At 37.5% G+C, this 24,982-nt stretch overlaps 1 protein-coding gene across 1 annotated transcript in view; it reads right to left on the reverse strand.

Moving 5' to 3' along the window:
• Window positions 1-24,982, reverse strand: part of NRXN1 (neurexin 1) — a 516,697-nt gene that overhangs the window by 189,340 nt on the left and 302,375 nt on the right. Inside the window, exons 13-15 of the mRNA XM_042051442.1 lie at window positions 11,889-12,011; window positions 6,944-7,325; window positions 6,223-6,413 (exon numbers count right to left, since the gene is read on the reverse strand). Coding sequence (XP_041907376.1) covers window positions 6,223-6,413; window positions 6,944-7,325; window positions 11,889-12,011 — 696 coding nt within the window. The remainder of the gene's footprint in view (window positions 1-6,222; window positions 6,414-6,943; window positions 7,326-11,888; window positions 12,012-24,982) is intronic.

Genomic DNA, 24,982 nt, shown 5'->3' on the forward strand with positions numbered 1-24,982 from the left:
AGACAATCACATTCAGACTCTGAGGACATTCCATGAAGCTGCCTTTTTGCAAAAAGGACTGTTCTGTTAAAATACCAAGGTTAATGAGGGTTCATGGCAGCACATTTTAAAACAAACTTAGGATGTGCTTCTTCAATCTGTGTATCTGTGGGGGGACTAGGATGCAGTGGAATGTATTTATACTAAATATGCAGAGGCTTTGGTAAGTTTCAAGAGTATACATGTTTCCTGTATTATTCTTAACATAACTTTTATTTGGTGTTCCAGAAAGGGCTTGAATGAAATTTCACAATCACCAGGAGTAATAACCTGCATGTCAAACAGCTGTAGGAATGTAGGCAAATCTATTCACTCATAAATGTATGAAAGACTGAGAAGAACAGGGGAGAAGCAGAAGAAAATAAAAACCCTTCTCACCATGTCTGACAGCCTATTGCATTGTTGACTTCACAGTACAAGCTCTAGAATATCTTTATTTAATCTAGAACTACTGGAATAGATTTTCAATTTTTTTCCCTGTCTCATAGTTTTGGCAATTTGGGCACAACTTCTGAAGCCTTAGAACTATCAAAATTATTTTTACAACCTGGTAGACAGCATTGCTGTTTACAAGCAGCATGTGAAAAATGGCAAAGAAAGGAGGATAGAGGAATTCCCATTAGACCAGGTTGTCCAATGATGTATTGTTACCTACTCCTAGAACTTTGTTACATAGGAAACCTCAAAGAAGAGTTCTCAGTTTTAAGTCCCTTGTTTTTCCTCTGTACAGAGTCTGCTTTCCTACATTATCAGGAAGACAACAGCTACATTTGCCATTATCTACTCCAATAGGTCACACTGAGAAGATCTATTTGCTGCTGACAGTATTTGGAACTCTGTATTTGGAACAGAACATTATTTCTGCATGAAGAATTCACACCCCACTGGCAAGGTCATTACATTTAGCTCACGCATGATTATTTGAGAAATTTAAACATTAATACTTGCTCATTTGTACAATGTTTCTGTGCTTCTTAAAGCTTTGTTTCTCTAGTAATAAAAATATAAAGGATCACTGCTGTTGATAGAGACCTTGCAATGTAGAGAAAAACATATAATGAAGCAACAAAAATAACTGCCTCAATATAAAACAACAGAGAAAAATATTACATGAAAGTGAAACAATTTCAATTTCCATTCCTGAAACAGGAATTCCTCATTATGATCCAGACCAATTTAGCTCAGCATGAATAACCTACTTTGACAGGCAAATGAAATATCAATAGATTAAGGGACTATTACAAATCATCAATGAATATGCCAGGCTAGTAGACCTACAGATAATTTAGTTAATTGCATTCAAACTTTACAAGGATGAATTAATTGCCAAGCGAATATTTATGCACATTGAAGAACTATAATTTGGTGCATTTGTAAAACCACTGAGGTGATACCAGAAATAAATATAACTACTTTTCTTTTAGGTGCTTCAATCTAGTCTGTTTTCACAGTATGGGACAAAACAGCAAATGAAAAAGCAAACATAGATAGAAGCAGCAGCCCTATCTCATAAGAATAAAGGAAGCCAAGGGCCAGTGAGGAGATAGAGAAATAAAAGCAACACTGACAACAAGAGTTCTAGGCAGGTTATTTTATTCCAGGCAGGCTGATTCTGATGCATGCTCTAGTATGGATAGCATTTTTTTGAGGATGCAGTGATATAACAGCACAGGAAAAACACGACTTACAATGGGCTCTAAAACTGACATTTGGGAAGGCCACATGAAAGATGATGACAGTGGGACAAGTTGAAATTTTGAATGTCAGTTCAAAAAAACAGGTCTTGACATATGAAATGATGCACAGGCAGTAAAAGTTAACCCATAAATATTGAGCTGTGTAGGATTTTTATTTTCAGAATGGTGATTTCCTACTAAAAAAAATGTAGTTAGCCCAATATCAAGATTAAGATGACTGCAAATCATCTTAGAGGATACAGCATATCTGCAAATAAGTTCTGTGATCTGGAAAGTTTAAAATTGGATTGGATACTGAAGTACTGAAACTACTAACTCATACAAAAGTTTGTAACTACTTTTTGTCCAATCTAAAATAACTGAGGCATTCTTTACCTTCTCGTTTGGTAAGAGTACAGTATCTCAACTTCTCATTTCAATTTATAAATAATTAAAATGCTAAAATATTTTAATTTTCTGATGGGTCTTCCAAGAGAATTCTGATTGGATTTTTGCAGGGTTTTTTATGCCTGCTGTTTAAAAATGTGTGTGAAAACTTTGGGAATTAAAATATTGCCTATATGTGTAGGAAAGAAGCAAGAGGAAAGTTAAACCCTGGTTGGTAAGTGGATACAGTGTGTTCTTGAGGACGTCCTCCTCCTTGGAAGTAGATCATGCATCTTTAAGTACTTATAAAATAAAATAGTTTCTGACAGAACTACAGTTTCCCATACCACAGGAAAAAAATTGTGGAGGGGGAGAGACTTTATAGATCTTGTAAAAGTCACAGTCTAAGCAAGGGAGACGCCTTTTCTTTGGCAACAGTGAGGAACAAGACTCATAGAATGGTTTGGTTTGGTTTCTGATGCAGCCCAAGACACAGTTGGCTCTCTGGGCTGCCAGCCCACGTGGCTGGGTCATGCCCAGCCTCCCATCCACCATCACCCCCAAGTCCTCCTGGGCAGGGCTGCTCTCAATCTGTTCATCCCTCAGTTTGTGTTGACATTGCAGGTTGCCCCATCCCAGGCGCAGCACCTGCTCTTGGTATTATGAGAGTACGATGGGCCTACTTCTTGAGCTTGTCCAGATGCCTCTGGATGGCATCTCATCCTTCAGGAGTGTCAACCACATCATTCAGCTTGGTGTCATCAGCAAATAAACCGAGGGTGCCCTCAGTCCCTCCACGTCATTAATGAAGACATCTAATAACACTGCTCCCAGTAAGGACCCCTGAGAGACACCACTTGCCACTGATGTCCATCAGGACTTTGAGTTGTGGACCACCACTGGATGCAACTGTCCAACCACTTTCTTATCCATCTATCAATCGACTCATGAAATCCACCTCTCTCCAATTTGGAGAGAAGGATGTTGTGGCCATGTCAAAGGCTTTACAGAAGTCCAGATAAATGACATCTGTAATCTCTCCTAGTCCACTGATGTAATCATTCCATCAAGAAGTTAAATTCCATTTTCACTTGTTTTTCTGTGCCTTTTGAGGCTACTCAGACCCCTCAGAACATCAGAGCACAGCATCAAGTACAACAAGAAAGAATTCCCCTCCACCCAACTCTTTCAGGCCTTGAATTGCAGCCATGCTAACCATCTAAGCTATCCTGAGAGCAGGACAGGGAATCTGCTCATGAAATATATGAAAGGAAATTTGCTGTGTAACTGTGTTGGCAGGCTTGAGCTGCACTGCTTTTGCTGTTCAGACTCATTTATCTTTACGGGTTATCTGCTAGAACTGCACCTCAGCACACGTCGCTAATTTTCCCTGCGAGGGAAAATAACACTGTTCTTGGAATCCAAACACAGAATTATTTTCACTCATTTATTTGTCTCCAATTTATAATTTACCCATCTAATTACCGCAATAATTAGGCTGCAGGATGTAATATATGTGTTTCCACAGGTAGCTGCTGAAATTGTACCAGAGGTTATGCAGGGAACCGATGTTTGTGATAATGAACTTTCTGTGTTACATTACCAAATCCTACACCCAAAAGGAAACATATACTGGAAATTCTCTCCTATACTTTTATGGCAGCTGTCTGCTTTCCCAGACAACTTCCATGCTGTGCAGGCTTGACAACACAATCTGTGTCTTATCTTTGTGCTGAATTCACTGTGTATTTGCAAAAACCCACATACAGAGGGATTTCTTTTTCCAGGATCAGCTTGGATTTCAAAATCAGAAATTGGTAACTCTGCAATTACTCAGAATGGCTGCAGGTTCCATACTATCTGCACACATTAATATTTTACCTAATGATAACTCTGGTTAAGCAGAACTATTGATACCAGTAGCAGGAAGTGTAATTTTGCATTTGCTTTGTTGCTAAGGCTAAAATAGTACAGGACAATGAATTAATTGTAACTATTTATATTAGGAAAGTTTATGGAGTGTTTATAGCACAACAGAAATATGTCATTGTTAGAAACACTGATGTAAAATAGAAAAGAAGCAACTACTGGAGACCATTTCTACTAAATACAAAGGAAGGAAAAACAGTAATGAAAGGCAATTTTTTTCTCTCTTTTAGCCTGCTGGCTAAAAAGTATCAGCTTGAACCCCCTCCCAAATCCAACCAAAATTCTCATGATATATACTGTGCCATATTTAAGGGAAGATGACTGAGTAAAATTTGGTGTAACACATTTAAAAAAATAAAATAAAATGAAGCATACTATTATGAGGAGACAGAGGTTGAGGATTTGTGTATGCTAGACCAGTTTTAGAGAGGTGCTTGCTATCTATTTCTGCACGAAACACGTCAGGCTTGTTATTCTTTTACCATCCACATTCCCTGGGTGGTGAATTACAGAAAATCATCTAACACAATTCACCTTCCTCACTTCAAATCTCAGTAGGTTTTTTCATGCTCCTCATTTCTTTTTCTTTCTTTCTTTTTTTTTTTTTCCCAAAGGAATTCAAGGTTAGAAAACGCGACAGCTATGGATACAGTTTTTACTTCAAAAGCGCAAGGCGAAAGTAGCATTTTCAAAGTGCAGCGCACAAAGGGATGTTGGATTTTGCCGATTGCCCTCGCAATGAGCCTTCCCTGGGCAGCGCGTTCGGTGAGATCACAGCGCTCTCTAGTGCCTTCAGCGAGCACATGGAGCGAGCTTGATCTGCTCTCCTTCAATAAAGCGGCACACCAAAGACACGCCACAATCGGTTTGCAAAATATGTCGAATGAAAGGGCTGTGTTAATTATCAGCTCGCAACAGGATTGATTTTTTTCCTACCCATGCCTGATTTATCTACTAGGAAAAAAAGCCAAACATATTAAAGACATACGCATATGCATGAGTAGTACTTGCCATCTTAAAAATGTCAAGGAACAAGGTGGATGCTTTTTCTACAGCACCAAAACCAATGCTGAAATTTTACACTGTCTCAATAAACAAAACAATAAACAAAATCGATGATGTTTAACAGAATGCAAACCCCAGAAATAACACGGCACAAATTTCAAATGCTACTTTACGAATGGAGTGTGAGCCATCCAAAAAGCTTTATCAGAAATGCTAGGTTTATAAATAAAACAATCTCTTACTGAAGATTATGACATATCAGGATACTGTTTTCACAGTCTTTCTTACAATCTTAATAGCACTTTCAAGTGAGGCAAACATGTAAAATATCACAAAATCCAGCATAATTACCAAGGTCAGCTCATTATCTGTGACTCAGAGGCAGTTAAAAGAAAATCCAGCAAGGAATAAGCTCTTGATGGAATATTAATATCTACTTTGAACATCCTGGCTTTTGAAATATCATATTTCTTTGACTGTTATGAACTTTCAGTTTTCCTTTCAAGAGCCTTCTTAAAGAATGTTAAAATAACAGTACTTTTCCACATGATCAGAACATATATTCTTATGTCTGATTAGGTAGTCATTATTTTAAAAGTATATTTACTTATACATCCTTCCAAAAAGATATTTTCCTCAGATGCAAGTTAGCTTTTCAGAAACCCACCCATAGAACTCATTACTATCACTTATTTTAAAAGATACATATATTTATAAAAAATGGATCTTTAGAATCTAGCTGGATGTATAACATGTAGGTTTAATGCTATAAAACAAAGTTTACCCACCTGAAGTCGAAATTACAATACATTACATATTTAGATGAGTATGTTATGCCACTTGTATAACTTATGTTCATGTAAAAGACATTGTAGGCTTCATTTAATCCCCCAACTATCTTTTGGTTTATATGGGCCACTCTGTGTTATTATAACTTCCTACTTATTTTTTTTTATTCCCATGGGATCTCCACATGTTTAAAGTTGTACCTACCTGTGCAGAACTAATACTAAATTAGCATTGTCGGGTTATGATGATGTTATCTCTTGTGATAATATAAATTATTATAAAATAAATGATTTCATACAATATTAAAAAAATATATCGTACTTTACATCCATTATTAATTTGTTTATCATTCTGTAATGGCCCTCACTGTAGATTACACAAGAATAACTGTACTTACTTTTGAGATCTAAATTTCTGGCTCCTGCTGTGCTCTGTGTTGTGATTTTAGTGTCAATCTTTACAGTGTGTAGGTTGTTGGTATCCCTTGATATCATTACATTATGCCACTGGTTGTCGTTCAGAGGTTTATTAGAACTTCCCTTGATGAGGTTGGCACCGTTTCCCAAGTCAAACACATAGTGTAAATACCTGGGAAAAGAGAAAAAATTGGAAAAGTTTCCTTTTTCTTTACATGGCAAGGGGGCACTAATTAATATGTCTAATATTTTCTATTTGGTTGTACTCCTCAGCAGAGCTGGCAAAACCAGAAGACAACAATGAATGCCAGATGGGGAAGCAACTGTCATTCCAAGAAATTGCCACTCGTTTGGATGAGTTGAGGTGCAGTCCCAAGTTTCTGGAAAGCAACGAGCACTCCATGTACCAAGACATGCATACATACTTGGAGAGAGAACAAGAGGGAGGCTACAAACTAGTACTTCTTTGTGGTAAACACGAGAGAAGTTATACCTATTATTTACTTTCATACATTTCAGGCATCTAGCTTCATCTGAAAGAAAGAGTCACAATAAAGCACATGAAGTTCAACATGAAAAAGCATTATCAATCACATCTATCCAGTCAGAAAAAGGATTGGCATCCTAAACTTTCCCCTGTATTTCCTCCTGCACATACATTTTGAACGGACCAGTTTTGTCATTACGCTAATCCATACATACCCTTTCACTAATTCAACCACAATGAAATCATTTCCATCGCCACTGTTAAAAAGTATCAATCCATCCAGGGAGGTGGTTTTGAACTGGAAAAAAAGGTGCATAGATGTGTACGCTTGTAGCGTGGCCAGTGCCACATAACTTGCTTTTGTTTTAAAGGTTACAGGGTCTGCTATGATGTTCCTGAACCCAAATCTTGCATTTAGCTCACAATAATCGATGTCTCCATTTTTACACAAGTCAATGTATGCCATGCCATTAAATGTGAGACTCTGCAGATGCCCAATAAAATTAGAAGGCACAGAAGACAGGTAGCGCCGTTCTGTTATTATTCCTGTTTCTATGTTGTGGAATTCCAGTCGTGTGTGATCGCCAGCCATTTGACCTTTAAACAGCAACAAGAAAACACGTGTTAGTGTCTGAAATGGGAGGTCAAAAAGCACATCATGTGATTAAGTATCTGCAATAATTTCACACTTCTCAGAATGTGCAAGGCCAATTCCAAAGGGAATTCTTCTAAATTCATCCTAATTACTGGTAAATCCAGGAGCCTTTAGCACATTTGGATAAGGCCAACAGCAAGATCTCTAAACTGAAACAGTTTGCCAGAGTATATTAAACTGCCAACAAAATCCCTCACTTTAGTGACACTTAACCAGATGTGGGGTTTTACTATAAGCAAGTACATTTACTTAACATGAGGAAGACAAAGGCCAACCTCTGAGCTAAACCGACAATATGAGAGTTTCATGAAAGAGAAACAGAACAGCTTGAGGGATATTATTCCATGTGCTTTGCTTCAACATGCATGACCTGACTAGAGGAAGGAAGGATTCCTGTTTCCGCTGTCTTAGGTTCATTAATGCTGGCCCTGCTGCAAAGCCCTGTGCCACAAGAGTGGACAGCTGCTTGAAAGGAACTGGCTTTGTATCATGGGGATAAACCATGGGAGAAAGGGCAGAGCCCAAGAGATGGGCTGAGTAGAAAGCCTTCAGGAAGGGTGCACGCCAGTGTTTTGTAATCCTGGAAACAACAAGAGACTTGCTTTTGTCAGAAAGGTGGCCAAAAGCAAGCCCCACAGCTGCCTTTGAGTTCTCTCTGTCATGCAAGGACCCCTGCAGAGCAAGAAGCCTGAAATCTGCTGACTGTAGAGCTAATCTGGAGGAAAGGATCAGCACTGCCAGAGTACACTGCATACAGGTCAGGTAAGTTTTTAAGCTAGTTATTAAATACCTTACCCAGCACATCAAAATTGTGTTCACGGAAGTGTTCTTTTTTCTGACAGAACTTCCAATTTTTTCCATGCTGATTTTAAAGAAGTAGGTCAGTATTTTCACAGGGCTGATTCATGGTCACATTGTGTGGAAAACCAGCTTTTATTACTAATGAATTTCACCTTTTAATGTACCTTTTGCAAACCATGGCCTAGATTCTCCAATTCCTTAGCTGTATCATGTCTCTCATGAAGTACAGAGAAGGTGAAGAGCAGACCTAGTCAAGCTGAACTAAATTCTGGCATAAAGCTGCTCTAATTCAAGTTCCCACTGTGGCAAAGCTGTTGACAAGACAAGTTCTCTCTGTCCATCCTGAAATATACTCTTCCAAGAGAGAGTGTGAGCACTGCCCCAGGCTGGACATGTCAGAAGTGGTGCACAAAGCCTGGAGGAGGGTGACACAGCTGTACCTTTGTGGGTGTCATAAGGAAGTGTCTGTAGACATGTGTGTGACAGGGAAAAGACAAGGGAAAGAGAAATGTCGATATCTGGGATTTGCCCAGGGAGATGAAGTCATGAGCAGGTTAAGTCTCAGCACTGAGATACAACTACAGGCATCAGTGAAATTACAGGCACAAAAATTGCTCTAATAATTTATGAGAAATATTTACAAGTAGCTTACTTGGCTTCAGGATGAGTTCTGTATGAGAACTTACTCTTACTGGTGTCATTGAACAGCACCACCACCTGGGATCTGCACTCACGGGACTGAGCACTGCAAGAGGCACCTTAAACCCCAGGGACAGTCTTCTTGATGTTCTTGTTTCTAAACATCAGCTCTGAAGATACCACTTGCCCTGAATGTATTAAGCAAAAGTGGGTTCTTCCTTGCAGTAATGAGTCAGGGAGCTGTCTTGGAAAATGCCAAATGTGTAATTTTGCTGGGACAAGAGCTGTATGTTGGATCACAGCCAAAGAGCTGAGGATCAAGTTTTAGAGAGGAACACTATGTATTCCAGTCCTGTATCCCTTCAGATGGCATTGCATTAATATCATGGCATAAATCCACTGAGCTTTGGCCTGTAGCACAGTATCCCCACTACATTAAATGTATTTCTTTCTTTGAGCATAGTAATAAAAAAGTTCCTGAATCTGGGCTCACATCCCAAATCTCCCTCTGACATTTCAGTTCTACAAACATGTGAACAGGACTTGAGACTTCACATAATGCTCCACAGGATTTGTAAAAGCAGCAATGAAGGAGAAGAGAGAGAGTGTAATTTGTACTTACAAGGTTGGGAGTTTGGGGGTTTGGTGGTGGTTTTTTTTTTTTTTTAATTTTATTTTTTATTTTGTTATCTTTTTTTTTTTTTTAATTTATCCAGTTTGTGGAAAAACACCATACAAAAGGCCAATTGAATTTCTGTTCAAAACTATAAGCTATTCTGTTATCCAACTTTAGTGACTTTCAATCCACTTTTATTTTCTATACAGTTTTAGAAAATAAGGTGCATCAGGGCTGGAAGTATTTAAACTCTTCTATGACGAGTAATTTCTTCAAAACCACCCGCATGACCTCCAATGAAAACTTGTTATGACTCTGAATTATATTATTTAACCATGCACACATTATGCATTTGTCAAAGAGAACCAACTCACAAATGACTAAGTAGTATTTCATAATCTGTAAAAACTGGAAAGTCAGGCTGAATTATTTAATGGCTTTTCCTCCAGTTTAAGCTTTCTAGATCTGATGAGGTTTCTTTCATATACGACAGGAAATGGAATCAAAAAAGGAAAACACAATGTGTGGTGGGAAAAAGCTGGAATTTTTAGTAGGAAGCCCTTTTCTTCCTTATTCTCCTTATAACACTACAGTGACCTTTCACAGGAAAAATAAATGGGTTAAATTTTAACCAAATTTCTGATTGTTGGGACACCTGAAGCAAAGTTTTAAGCAATATAAAACAAGAATGCTTTAATCTCATATGGCAACTCTTTCCCTACCCTTTCAAGAAATTCAAAGCTACTACACATTAAATTCTAATACATACATTTGAAATTTAAACTTGTAAAGGCTTTTAAAACAGTGTTGAAAAAAACCCAAACCAACAAAAAAAACCCACCCCAAAAAAAAACCCCAAACAAAAAATCTCATCAGCTACACAACAATAAAGACTTTCTTTGTTGGAAATGTGATATTCCTGGCACTAACAGCAGATTACCCATATTTAAAGTTTGCTCTGTCTCTTCTCTTACACCAGTTCCCTCCTCACTGGTGAAGGAGACCACGGATTGGTCATGCAGATTCCTACAGGGAGTTTAGGAAGCTTAGGAAGTCTTTTTTTGTCTAAAATATTGGGATGACTTTCTCCCTTTGGATGAATAATATTAAGCATTTGTGGGTTATGCAAATGCAGACAACTTCCAGCTTGAAGCACTGAGAGGGAATTCAAGTCAACTGGCCAGTTTTTGATGCAGATACTGGGTTGTGGAAAGAATACAAGTGTTGCACCAGAAAACTGGACCCAGGCTATGTAACCTGTAGTATTTGTAAATTAGACCTCTGCCATGAATTGTGCATTTGGATCTTGCACTGGATTTTGATCTAAACAATTTCCACTATATTATAATCTGCCTTGAGTGGTAGTTGAAGCAGCCAGATGATAATATTATTCAGTATACTTCTACCCATACTATAAATTTATTATCAAAGAGAAAATAAATTATTTAGGCCATCTACATTCTTGGGAGAATGACCCTGGGCATCATAACATACACAGAGACTTCAGCTCTGGAAGATATATTGGTAATTTCTGATTCTAGAAAATATGTTCTTGCAACTATATGAATTATTTTTCAACCAGTGACATGACCCTCAGAGTTCTGCTGCGGTGAAAAGCGATTATTAAAGAAGGTACATGCCTCTTTAAAAAAAAAACAAAACCAAAATCATTTAACTTTTTACCATTTTAACAAAGGTTGGAACCAATGATAAAAGTTGTTTAATGCTACACAAAACCAAAGGATAACTCTAAATAGCTAACACAAAATTAGGCACATTGTATTGTGCAAGGAATCAGGGCCAGAAGCCAGATCAGTTGCTATTAACAATATGTATGTTGTTAGCATACATGCCATACAAGCATTGCCTTGTACAGGACAAAATCAATGTGTTCTCTATTAAACTTTCTGATAATATAAATATAGAAATACATTTCTAACATCTGCTAGCATGCATGTCAGTTGTTTTCTCCCATCCTGACTGCTAGTATTTGAGAAAAACATGCTGCCTAATATATTGAGGACAGTTGATGCAAGATTCAAACCACAGTAGAATATCCTTCAAATGTTTATTAAATTCTTTCTTCCAGCAGTGGCTTAGAGTTTAGCCTTAACAATGTGTTGCCAAAAGCATTTTGCTTGCCTTCTCATTAGTGATGTATCAAATCACTCCTCTCCAATTACTGTATAAAAACACTCATTTAAGTCAGCACAAAGCTTTTCTTTAATTTCAATAGCAAACTCAGAGCAACATTAACATCAAGTGTAATAACACACTTGTTGTACCAGCATTCCAAGATGCATAACATGGATTTTGAATCTTACCCAGGAAAAGAAAAAAACCATCTGTTTCTTTCAGCTAAAGCCATTTTACTTCCGTCATTTTTCTTTTTTTGTTTCGTGTTTCCCCCCAGCCAACATGGAATCATGGAATCACAATGGCACACTACCTGTCACGGCCTGCTGGTCATCCACCATTAACTTTAAACCTTTTCCTCGCCGCACCACACGCACTGTGTGCCACTCATTATCATTGAGGTTATAGCCAGCAAAAAGGGTTTCTGGGCCTTTGCCTGTAGGATATGCCAAACAGTCATTATGCAATCTTTAAAGCAGTTTACATGTGAACCTCACAGAGAAAGAGAGAAACAGAGAGACTGGCTGGGCAAATGTTAAAACTCACCAAAAGTCACATCAAGCAAGAAAATTACCAAGTATAAGCAAAATATAGAGCTACTATATACTGTATACTATAGAACTACTACATTAAAACACTTCTAATGTCTATTTAATTACGTAAGTACATTGTATATGCACCAGGTTTTCATAAATAGGCACAGTCAACATGGATTTAATTATTCACTTTTCAATCACATACAGGCCTTTAAGAAATGGGATTACTGAGCTAAAAGAACTTCAAGTATGGATTTACAAGACTGGATTTTTGCTCCTTTATTAAAAATAATTTGGTGGAAAATAAAAAGTGGTAAATGTGTGTGCATGTGCGTTATATTTTTCTTAATCTATGTCAACTTCTCTGTTTATTTAGCATCTGTTTATTAGGACTTCTCAGAATATCATCTATTATCTGATCTAGATGACTTGCTAATAATTCCCACACAGTACCTTCTGATGTTAGTGGATCTTCATACTTTGCTTTTTCATTTAGTGGATATGTTTTTCTTGGGATCTGCTATTTTTGTCAGCAGTACAGCAAACACTTTTAATGCAAATTCTGTGTATAACACAATGTACTGGTGATAACTGAAGTATTCACAAACCTAGGAAACAGGATATCTTTAATGCCCAGGAAAAGATTTCTCATAACAAAAGGATTATGGAAATTGTCCCCTGCACTGTCGACCAAGAAGTGAAAGAGAGAAAGAAAAATCCTGACTTTGTACTGTCACTGATAGGAATAGATGATAGACCAAGTGCTGAACCAAGTGATCAGAACTTATGTGGTGACTGTTCAAAAGGCAAAGTTAATCCACAATTAACAAATTACATTCTTGTAAAATAGAGACCTCTCTGGCCTGTTTTTCAGTTCCTGTGGCAGAACAAATGCTGCTGATAACTAAAAGTTGTCAATTAAATTCTGGACTCCTCTGTCCAAGAGAGACATGGAGCTCCTGGGGCACGTCCAGTGGAGGGCTATGAAGATGATCAAGGGCTGGGAGCATCTCTCTGATGAGGAAAGGCTGAGGGAGCTGGGCCTGTTCATTCAGCCTGGAGGAGAGACACAGAGAGGGAACCTCATCAATGGCTGTCGGTGTCTGCAGGGAGGGGTCAGAGGATGGACCTGGCTCTGCTCAGTGGTTCCAATCAATGGAACAAGAGGCAATAGGCAGGAACTGAGGCACAGGAAGTTCCATCTGAATATGAGGGAGAAATTCCTTCTGTGCAGGTGACAGAGCACTGGAACAGGTTACCCAGATAGGCTCTGGATATCCCCTCCCCCTCCCTGGGGATATTCAAGAACCATCTGGACATAATCCTGTACCATGTGCTCTGGAATGAAACTGCTTGAGCAGGGAGGTTGGACCAGATGCCCCACTGTGGTTCTTTCCAACCTCATCCACCCTGTGATTCTGTAAAAGAGACACATTATGAAATAACTTTTGACACAGAAATACTGTGGTTACCCTGAGTCAGACAATTGCCTCCACTGTGTCCTTCCAGGTGACCGTATCCCACGTGTCAGTCTTGTTTTGAAAGGAATATGCCACTAGCTCTGAAACTCTCCCACATTTCTCTTGGGATTCTTTTCCATCCAGCACAGGCTAACTGTGGTGGAGGAGGTCTATTAGTAAAATCAAAGCCTAAAATCAAAGCCTCTATGACTTCAGAACTGCACTGAGGGAAGAGGACGCTAAGAGCTTGATGTAGCTGTTCAGCATATTGGACAGTTTGCATGTCAGATGTTTTCTATCTTCTGTCAGCATTTTTTTAATTGCTTCTGGTTCATTGCCTTGCTTTTATATGCAGCCTTTACTATTTTGGGCATGCCAAGGGATCTCCAGGAAAGAAAATGCGAAGCAAAGGCAGTGAGATTCTCATAACACTGTTTCTCTGTGTCTCTGTATTGACACCAAGCTAGGAAAGGTGTTCAAACCCAGAAGAAGCAGATGATTGGGGTCAATTACCTGAATCATTCTGTTTCTTAAATGTTTGCTTTCTTTGACAAGACCGGTTTTGCATAAAGCTTAAGTGAATAATATTCTCTTTGAATGTGCTGATATAGATGCAGTGAGTAAAACTTTAAGCAATTTCTTTTAGGCACTTCAACAGAAGCAATTTCTACCTAGAGTTGGAAAAAGCAGATGGATTTATATAAAATGCTGAAATGACATGAGCAAAATCTTAGTGAGAGTCAATTAGCCTACCTAGTCATACGTCATTTAATATTATTGTAAACATATTCATACTTATTTGTTAGTCCAACACCCCCTTTGTTTTTCAATTATTAAAGTAGTTGAACCACTTAGTCTCCATTTTCTTGCTTCAGATCTCTAAAAGACCTAAAAGCATATGCAATTTTAATTTACTCTCACATTAACAACCCTCTGTAGTGTCCCTTTCATGTAAAGGTGCCTCAGTGTATATTAATATCAAATCCAACTTGGCTGCTCACATTTACAAGCAAATCTATCTATTCTCTTTTAATGGCTGGGGACTTGTAAGCTCTTCCTGTTGTAAAATTAAATGTGTATTTTCCTATGCATCAGTCTATTTTCCTTGCAAGAGTATTCCGAGTAAAAAAAAAATCAGGTCAGCTGCCTGTTCCCACTGCACGCAATCCAAAAGAGGATTAAGGGGACCCCTGGTGAAAGGGCTATAAAAAGGACAAACCTTGGTATGACACACCATGGGGGCAGTGCACTGAAAAGAGTCCTGGTCTTGGAGAAACTATCCACTTGCATGGAAAGGAGACCTTTCTTTTCTCTCTAACAGAGAAGAAGGGCTTTTACTTTGTCAGAGAGAGTTCAAGAAATTACAAAATAGCCAGGTCCAGTGCCCAGGGATTGTGTATCTACCTGTCCCATCTTGCTGCATCTCTGCTAAGTGGAATAGTTTTCCATGGCAGCTGTAGAGGGAGACAAGGAAGGATGCATGCTCACCATTCCCATGCTAATGCAGTGCTTGAGCTGCTTCCTGACAAGAAGATGCTTTCACACAGAAAAGCAGCAAATATGTTTGTGAGCAGAGTATTTTGGAGAAAACTGTCTAAATACTTAAACACAAAAACATGTAGGAATCCCTTGATACCACAAGACTACCAGAACTGCAGAAGAAAACTCTTAACGTACTTTGTTAAATGGCATCGGCCAACCAAAAACATAGTTTATATTAGTACTTTACTCACTGGCTTTCAAATATATTGACCTGAAATTAATTTAAACATCATATTGAGGTCATAACAGTACAGAGTCTTCTGCCCTGGTTATAGTTCTTATGGTGAATCTATTAGAAATTTGTATCTACTAAATCATTGGCTCTCTGGTCTTGCTCTGACTTTACACTGATGTGACTCCATTTAAATCACAGCAGCAGAAAGAGCTCTTAAATAAGTGTATTTAAATAAGAATTGGCATACTGCCACCTTTTTTTTTTTTTTTTTTGGCAAGGGGGGGAGGGGTGTTCTGGGCTTTAAAAAAAAATATTGTTCAATATCTCCCACAAGAAGAAAAGCAAGAGCCCCAACTAAGAGAAAAACATATATATAATTTTCAGGTTTTTTTGTTTTTCAAGGACTGATACTACTTTTCCAAACTTCTGTCTCTCCACTCCTATTTCCCACACTGCCATTCCCCTGGAATTCATCTGTCTCTTTCTATACAGAACACAGTTATTTTGCTTCACATACCCAGCCAGCTCACTGGCTCACTTTCTGAGCTACTCATTTTCTCAGATACTAAACTCTTAATCATAAACCTTTCCTTTCTGAGACCAGATGCAAACTGGAAAAAAAAAAACAATCCACTAAGTGTCTCCTCTTGCTTAAGTATGAAATTTATTATCAATGTCTAGGTTCAGCTCTTCCCCTATTTTAAAGGCTTAAATAACTACTAGATTTTATGCATCCCTAGAGAAAATGGATAGTACAAAATAAAAGAAGTACTGGCACTTTTATGGCTACCACAATTTGCTCAGAGTCCATCACGCCAGTAAAATTTCCACATCCATTTAAAAGCAGATAATTGCTTGTATAACCAACTTTTTACAAAGCAAAATGCAGACTGTGCAGTCAGTCGATACAGGTACAAATCTTGATGGTGCAATTCATTATGAGCTAGGACATATAAAGCCCCAAAAACTCCCAGTTATATGTTTACTTTGGCATCCAAAGATGAGCTTACTTTGTTGTCAGCACCTCAGCTGGAACTTAACAGCCTTTCCAAAGTTAAAGGAAAAAAGTGTGAACCTCACCAAGAAAAAAAATCGAATTCCCAGTGCACTGAATGTTCTAAATATTCTCTAGAGATTCCTATTCTCTTTACTACCTTGTGAGGAGCTTATTCAGCCTAATTCAGGTCCTGAAGATTTGCTGAATTCCAACGAGTCAGTCAATTAACTTCAATATGCACAATTTTTCCTCTTATAGATATCTATCCTGTGGTACTGTACTTTTAACCAACTATCTGAACAGAACTGATGATTTTGAAAGAAGATACTAGCTTTTGGCATTGTACCAAAACATGGTCAAAATTAGTTGTCTGCACCAAACACAGGAATTTGTTTCTCACAATGCCACCCACCACTACCAAGAAATGTACCAAAATGCTTGGAGCATTCAATGCTGCCATTAAAAGTAGATATGAAACATGAAATATAGAAAGAGACATAGTAAAGAGAGACTAGCAAGGGAGACTGGGTGGTTCAGTGAATGCTATACTAACCTATGGAACCCAAGCCAGATACAGGCAAATCAGCACTATTTATTTATTGGTCAGCATAAGAAGGATCAGTGGTTTCAGCCTGGTTTGCTAACAGAAAACTATGCCTTCTACAGCTATCAGTTTCAGGTGGCATTTAGACAAAAAGCCATTTGGACAAGAAGACAAAACCCTGAGATCAATTCAGTTAATAGCAAATGCTACTTTAAGTCAGGGTTGTCAAGATTTCAGCTAAAATAATAAATATTTTACAATTCACCTTGCTATGTATAGAAAACTGCATGGCTCTAAGGGACACCTAAGAGTGTCATTGTAAATACCTGGTGCAGAACAAGACAACTCTGTGCCATCTCATTTATCCTGCCTTCCAGAGTAAATTTAGCATGCCTCTAACCCATGCTTCTGTTCCAGCACTCAGCCAGACTCACAGTCACTGTGCAAACCTCACGAGGCATCTGCATTTCATACCAGGCTGCAGCACAAATAGCTCAGGGGAGGCTCCTCCAGAGCAAGGTACAGAAGCAAAAGACGTACAGGGTAGGGCATCTTAACCTTCACTATCCTTTCTATGGCTGGCTGCAGAAACATTACTGGTCTTCCAAAACACTCATTAGCACAGCTGATCTTAAAATGGCAATTAATATAGTGACTCAACTGTACTTTAAATGACTGTGCCTGTATCATCCCAAAATTCCCTCACTAAACATGTTTCTTGCCAATAGGAAAATTACATTGCCTTTTAAACATCAGAAAAGTGTATCAGGTTGTCATTTACAGCTAATTGATAAGATAACTTGAAAATATCTAATTGCAAATCAAAGAAATTTTGTCTACTGTATTTTCTGCCCAACAGACTCATATGGAAAATTCCACAAGAATAGCACATTCACTGGATTGTATCAAGAAAAACACATCAATCTTGCACTGCTTGATCCAAATGCTTCAGCCCACAATAGTTTTATTATAGGCAAAATTGCTTTTGGCAATTTGGGTAATGTATTGGCAGTTAAAGGTATTTTTATCCCTTTTTTTAAAATAAAATTTGACATTTCAGAAATTAAAATGAAGGAGATTGGAGCTGCTGGTATCATTTATTAGCCTTCATTTCAGCTGTAGAATAGATTTGCTCATATTCTTTAGAATAACAGGAATGTAATATTAAATATTGCCATTGAGGCATATCTATATTTCTCATATAGAAACGCACAAAGCTAAACAAGTTACTTTTGAAAATTCTGCTGGTTTCCCCTACATGAACAAACTACAAACAGACTGCATTCAATATTGATCTAGTTCACTAGCAAGGAGAAACAGCACACATAGTGAATTCACTGGGGAAGAAAAATCCATGGAAGGATATAAAAACAACCAATCCAGGAATCAAGCACCCATATCCAGCTCTGAGGACACAGAGTTTTCATTTGTCTGGTTCTTTTCTCTCTTTTCTCTAAATTCGCTTCCCCAGGCCACGGCGTGAGTTGCTGGGCATTTCCCCCCTCCCAGCTTTGTCTTTCTCTTGGAAGCTGCTTAATTTAGGGTGTAATATCACACATACTCATCCTTTTATCTCTTTTAAGCTGTGAGATATCACTGTGACACAGCTGATGTCTAAACAGAGCCAGTGGATCTAGGTGGGAGGGTAGAATACAGATCTATTGGACTAAATTAAGTCTAAGGATTCTGCCAAGAAAGGTGCTGCTGATGAAACACTGTCTTGTGAAAGCCTATTCTCTACAAATAGGACCAGTACTCTATTTCAGCAAGATGGAGAAAGAAAGAAAAGCATCAGAAAGCAATAAACTTTAGAGTTACAAGTCTTGGCCTCCACACTTCCCTGCTAGACCAAAGGATATGTAGAAGATAGACACATGCTCTCAAAATTGTGCCTTGCTGGTCAATTATTTGGTCTATAATAATTGGAACTGTATTTCCTGGGGGGAAAAAAAAAAAAAAAGGTTTTGAAGTAGCAATTACAGCTCTCTGTGAGCTCAGAGCACATGAGAGGATAAAACTAGTTTTGTTACTGCATTATGAAAAGTCTGACCCATCTTACAGATGTTTCTCAATGCATTACTCAAAACATTTATGCATTTTAATTTAGTTTTGTAAGTCATCTATGTAAGCAAGTGAAACACAAACAGCCCTAAGGACATGTAATTTTCCTTCTTCTTGAAAATAATCAAAGAAAAGTATCTTTTAAAAGTAGCTGAAACCAGAAGGCAGCTAGATCCCTGTATTTTTAATGAGTGCAGTTTCTCTTTCATACCGTTCTCTGAGGATCACAAGGACCAGAAAATGTGCTAAAGGTACTAAAGGTTGTATGAATCTCCCCCAAGGCTGTGAACTAAAGCAAAGTCAATGAGCTTGAAAAAGATGGTTGTTGCTTTGTCAGCTTACTGCTGAATGCTCTGAGACAAATTTTCAGAAACTATGGTGAACCTGACAATTGGCTTTGCTGTAGGTGAGGTGAGCTTTCAATACATGGCAATTGGATACTAATTTAAAGAAAACTTGTGTGAAAGATGATTTACTTTGTATTTACTCCATGTAAAGCAATGTGCGCTTGCAAGGATCGTGCAGCTTCACAATCACACTGCAAGGTCATATCCTGCCTTGAATCAGGCTAAATGTTTTAAAGTGCACTCAAGAGTTAACAGTGTGAGTTGGCATTCAGCAGATTCATTTCCACAAACTACTTGTGTGGCTTTAATAAATCTTAATTTGTTTTCACATTAGCTTGATGTGGCTGCTATGATGAAAAACTCCACAAACTTTAAGCTGAATACATTTGAGCATTTTTCTTTAAGTCAACACAAACGCTTTCAAGTCAGTGTCTTTGGCTTCATTCTACCTAAGCTACTGCTCTACACTAGGAAAGGAGCTATTTCACATGTCTTCTACCCCATTTGATAACTGAAATTATTTTTTCTTCAAATATCACCCACCATAAGCTTGTGTATTACACGAAAAAGAAAATGGGAAATTTTAATCCCTTTAAAAGACTGAAATTGTCCCATGCAGGATTTTTGCATTACACTGAGCTTTCTAATTCTGAAAGCTTGCTTCAGTGGAAAATTCTTGTTAGCTCCTATTTAACAAAAACTTTGTAAAACTGGCAAAGAAAAGAATGGCTAATTCATCAGGAGTTATTAGCGTTTACTTTTTCTGCTTCTATAAAAAGAATAGGATTGAAAAATCACGACAAATGATGTGGGAACTTGGGAACTCCTATGTAAAATAGTACTAAAACTGACATTAAACCCCAATTTTAAGGAGTATTGAAATTCAATTTTTTTAAAAGTAAATATTCATTGTTCAGATATGACTTTAACGGCAGCCAGAACCTCTAATATTCATTAATTCTTTATAAATTCAGAGTTCTAGCAATACTACTGGTTTTTGAGATGTGGTTTAAAGTAAGGGAAAACAGCAATCCTAAGATAAATTCAAGGTAAGTTTCTCCTTTCCCAAGAAGAGTTTGATATTTACCTCAGCAGACTCATTATTCTGGTCTTGGCTACCAAACCAAAAGTCCCAAACCTTAAAAAACACAGAGGCAGAAACATACATTTCCCTGTCCTGGATTTCCAGGAGCAGCAAGAACGTTCCCCTAAGTTTTCAAAGAATTGGAGAGTAATACACCTGACAACCTCCATTTCCTTAGGCATCATCTCTACAAGTTACTATTCAAACACAGTGCCCTCAGCTTCCAGAGGAATTTTGTTATCTTCTCTGAGCCCAAGAGATCTGGAGGAATTCTGACTTCACAGTAAGATAGGTATCTAAATAACTTTTATAATCTGGACCTTAATCGCTGTCATTCAGCTAATAAGCAAACAAACAAAAAAGACTGAGACAAAGGTGCTGCAGACAACAGATGCAGCTGATCTCCAGGTGTACCCTTAGGAGCCCGAAGAACCTGTGCTACTGCTTTCCACTTAAACCCAGTGAAGTAAAAATAACCTAACTTACAGCAATCTTCGTAGAAAAAGTAGGTACACACTTGATTATTTCATTTTTTTTCATGGAGAGAATTGTAATATTTGTTGTACATTGGCTAGATGATAAGTGACAACAAGGAAGAAAAGCAGAAACAGCTTTGACCACACATCAGCCTTTCTGACATTCATATTGACTGTGCCCATTTATATCAAAACCATGGCTGTCAAAACTCGTTACATTTTAAAATATAAGTAAGCACAATTTAAGTATGCTTAGCCATAATTTACCTTTCTATAGAAAAAAATTACCTTTATGTTTAGTTAAATTAACATAACAGGAAAAAAAACCATTTAAATATTTCCTTTTACCCTTACATCTTGCACAGTGTTCTTAAGAATAAGCAGATTGGAAACTATCTGGCATAGAAAGGAAGAGAATTTGGACTGTGACTTTATTTTAAGAATAAACTCCTCTTAATTTACAGGTGTCTTCATCCCAAAAAACAGTTGTTATAAAATAGTTACAACTAAATCTTACACTCATATCCTTTTTTTTTTGTAATTTAAATGCTGAATTATAACATTTTGCCTAATTAAGAATAATGAGAATAATATTTAAAGTTTTATTATTATTGATTATTTAAGTGTTTTAAAATATTTTTATAATCATCATGGATCAGAAAGCACAATTTCTTGACACTGCTTATTCTTGGATACTTCTAGGCAGACAGGAATCAAGAAAGGAGGACTAAAATAGACATTTCAGATTGTTTTCAGAAATTACAAGTGAGTGAATACAAAGGTTGATCCCTGTTCTACGATCAGCCTCCACTGACTTGGATGGGTATAGTCTTGCATGCCTGAGAAGAAAAGCATAGCTTTTTAAATTTAGTACCTGGAGTTGTTTTTAACATTGAGAGAATCTCTCCAATGCTCTTGTGCCATTTATCATCTCTTTAGGATTGTGCTCAGTGTCAGAAAGTGACAATTTTTTATTTAACAAAACACGTAAGCTTCTTGGCAGAAGTCCCTACTTGCACTTTCTTAAGGTGTGCTCTGTATCTTATCATTGGTTTATGCAATTTTAGAGAATCAAGAATCCGTGTTGCTGACTTTCAGAGGTAGTGCTGCTCTTATTCACAGCCAATTAGCTCATCAGCTGAGTTCCTAAGTGTCTTGTATCATGTCAGTGATGGTGTCAGCTGTCTCGTGTTAGCTGGAGATGCAAGAATACTTCTTCCCCCCAGAGCAAATGGTGTGGTCGTTTCCTCCTAAGAAACTGCAGACTGGCTTTTGAGCTGCTGAAATATTAGACAGCAAAAACTGCAGAGACAGTTCAAAGTGTACCAATAACCACAGCAAAAGGTCACCAGGTAATTTTCACCCATATTCAACAATTATAGTGCTTAATTTTTGGTAAAACTATAAGTTTTTTTACAAGTCACCTGTAAACAATTCATGGCATGTAAGTGAAAGATGGAGTTGTTGACTTACCTATTTGAGCTTTCTTTTCCAGACAGATTTTACTACTAGTGAGAAAAGCCTTAGTGTGCAGAGACAGAGAGGAACTTTTAACTAGTGAAATTTTATTTCTACATACATGTGCTTCACTCCCTGGAGGAAAATCTCACAGAATATAAAATGAATAAGAAATAATACCAAAGAATTAGCATAAGCTACATGAACCACAGCTCCCTTTTTTTCTTTAATTGCTTTTTCTCATTCCATGTCTTGGTCTTCATCTTGTGTCTTGTTGCTTCAAGACTGCCTAGACAAATAACTGCTGAAGAGTTCCTTGCACATTTCCCAAAGGGGACTGCATCTCTGAAAGCCAACTTTATCTTGATGTCTCAGCTCAACAGAGCAATATCTCCTCTGAAGGGACTTGTCTGATGGATTGAGGCCTAGAAATCAGCTGGAAGGGAGCATAAGTTAACCTCTTGACATGTCATCCAAAAAAGTAATGTACTTGGATGGAAATTTCAACAGCTACCTGAATATAATTCATTAAAGTTATTGTCAAGAAGAGATAATAAGGAAGCAGTTATGTGGTTCCAGTAATAAGCTACTGAGTGCTTAAAATGTTATGATAGATGTTTCATGCATTTTAATAGACATAAATGCAAAATGTGCTAGATACAGAGTAAGTGCTTTTAATATAAGTAACTGCTCATCAGTGACATGCACTGGGTAGATGTTTTTAATGTTTTCAGCTCTTCAAAAAAAGCACATTGAAAAATGAATTACGGTTCTTATAACATTAATGAAGAATAATGTTGTAGCTGAGAGACTGCTAGGCTCCTTCATCAAGACTGAGCTTATGAAACAATGCCCTGCTGCAGAGAAGTGAAGCAAGGATAAAAGAGCCACCTTTCTGAAACAGTCATGGAGCTAATACATACTTACACAAAGGTTTTTTGCAGATGCAATAAAGGAGGGGCCATCAAAATGCCACAGATGACTCAGAAACCAGGTTCTGTGAACTTGTACTTATGCAAATAGGTGGACAACTCAACTTCTGTGCTACATATGGAAAGGACAAAAGCTCTACGCACATGTAGAGTTATAGTTATCTGCTGTCTATAATCAGATTTCACTGGTCTTAGTGCTGAAAGAGTAAGAAAATTCCTTATCAGGGATTTATTCCAGACTTCCAGCAGAACAAATATAGAAATGTTTCAAAATAATTTTGATTTATGCAAAATTTTATTTTGGCAGCCTTGTCATTTTTCCCTTCTTTCTTTGATTGAAGAAGAGGGAGCCAAACATTTCCTAAGCAGCTTGGCTCTCCTCTTCACACAAAACTGAGATATAGGATCAGATCTGACTCTCACAGAAACCAGCTGCAGGTTTTTTTTGATCATTTAGAAGTAGTATCTATTAATGTGAGAGGGACAAACAGAAACTTGGCAATTCCCCTCAACATATGCCAGACCTACTGCAATGATCCCTGGTTGTGCTAGTGAGAACCAGATATCCCATTCCAATTTCACTCTCCTTGATTCTGTTTCCCCTTTCCCTTGCTTCCTACCAAATGCATGTCCATTCTATTAAAAAAAAAAAAAAATTCCAAACATTTATTCTACAAGTTCCTTACAAGTGTGTATTAGGACAGGATGACGGCTGTGAGCATGTGGTGTGCTGATCAGAAAAGCAGTATCTCCCTGCAGAGAGATGGCAATTTGGTTGGTTTTCCTTGAAAAGTTCTCGAGATAAGCACAGCACCACTGAATTAGTAAGGCTTCATTTTTAGAAAAAGTCCTATTCACTTAATAGATTTAAATGCTTCCTGAACTAAACTATTAATGATTTTAGTATCCTATACAGAGCTTTTGGGAAAAAAAAAAAAAAAGTAATTTTCTATTCCCTGAAAATAACTCTTCAAACGGTAGTATTACAATAGAAATAGTGGAGTATGTCTCCACAGAACTTTCATTTATAAGCACTTCTAAATGTTTTCTGCAAACATATTAATAAATGTTCCTCTCAAGAGCATTATATCTTAGAAACAGAAAATCCTAAGAAACAAAGACATAAAGAGCAAAGAAAGATGTTTTTACATGAAGTCTGATAGTATTTTAAATATCTGTATAAATTTAGAAACATCATCAGCTCACCAATGCTGAGTTACTGTTATTTTTTCTTAATACTGAATGCCAACAATTCATTTTTTTTTTAAAGAGCTACAGACCAAAATTTCTGGCCAGAAAGATCTTAGTAATAAGTAAAAAAAAATTATTCACAATGTTTAGTGAATATAAAAGAGCCATTTTAATTAATGGCTTACCCTAATTTGACTGGATTTGTCAGTTAATCAAGAGGTTTTTTTTAGAATTTGCTGAAATATTGGCTTGTGTCATCTGCTGCCATCTGTGTGTTAACACTCTAATCTTCATGGAATCTGATTACAAAGTTTAGAATGGCTGTATACAACCCAGTTGATGATAGATTTATATTTTTTTTCAGCCTAATGTGTCTGTGAGTCTGTGATTACTTTCACTAGCAATTTCCTCTTGCTCTGAACACAGGGTATAAACTAGTGATGAAATAATTAGGGAAAGAAGTTGCAAATTAAACTGGGAAATGGCACATAAGACCAGCTAGTTCAGCACTGTGCTTTCAAGAGCAGCACAGAAAAGTAGGACTGCTCTGTCGTAATTACTACTCTATCACAGCCACAGCTTCCAGTGATGGACATGTTTGGGA

Source organism: Corvus kubaryi, unplaced genomic scaffold (genome assembly GCF_017639235.1).
Source record: "Corvus kubaryi isolate FWS band 111438036 unplaced genomic scaffold, C.kubaryi_AGA036_p1.0 76, whole genome shotgun sequence".
NCBI lineage: Eukaryota > Metazoa > Chordata > Aves > Passeriformes > Corvidae > Corvus > Corvus kubaryi.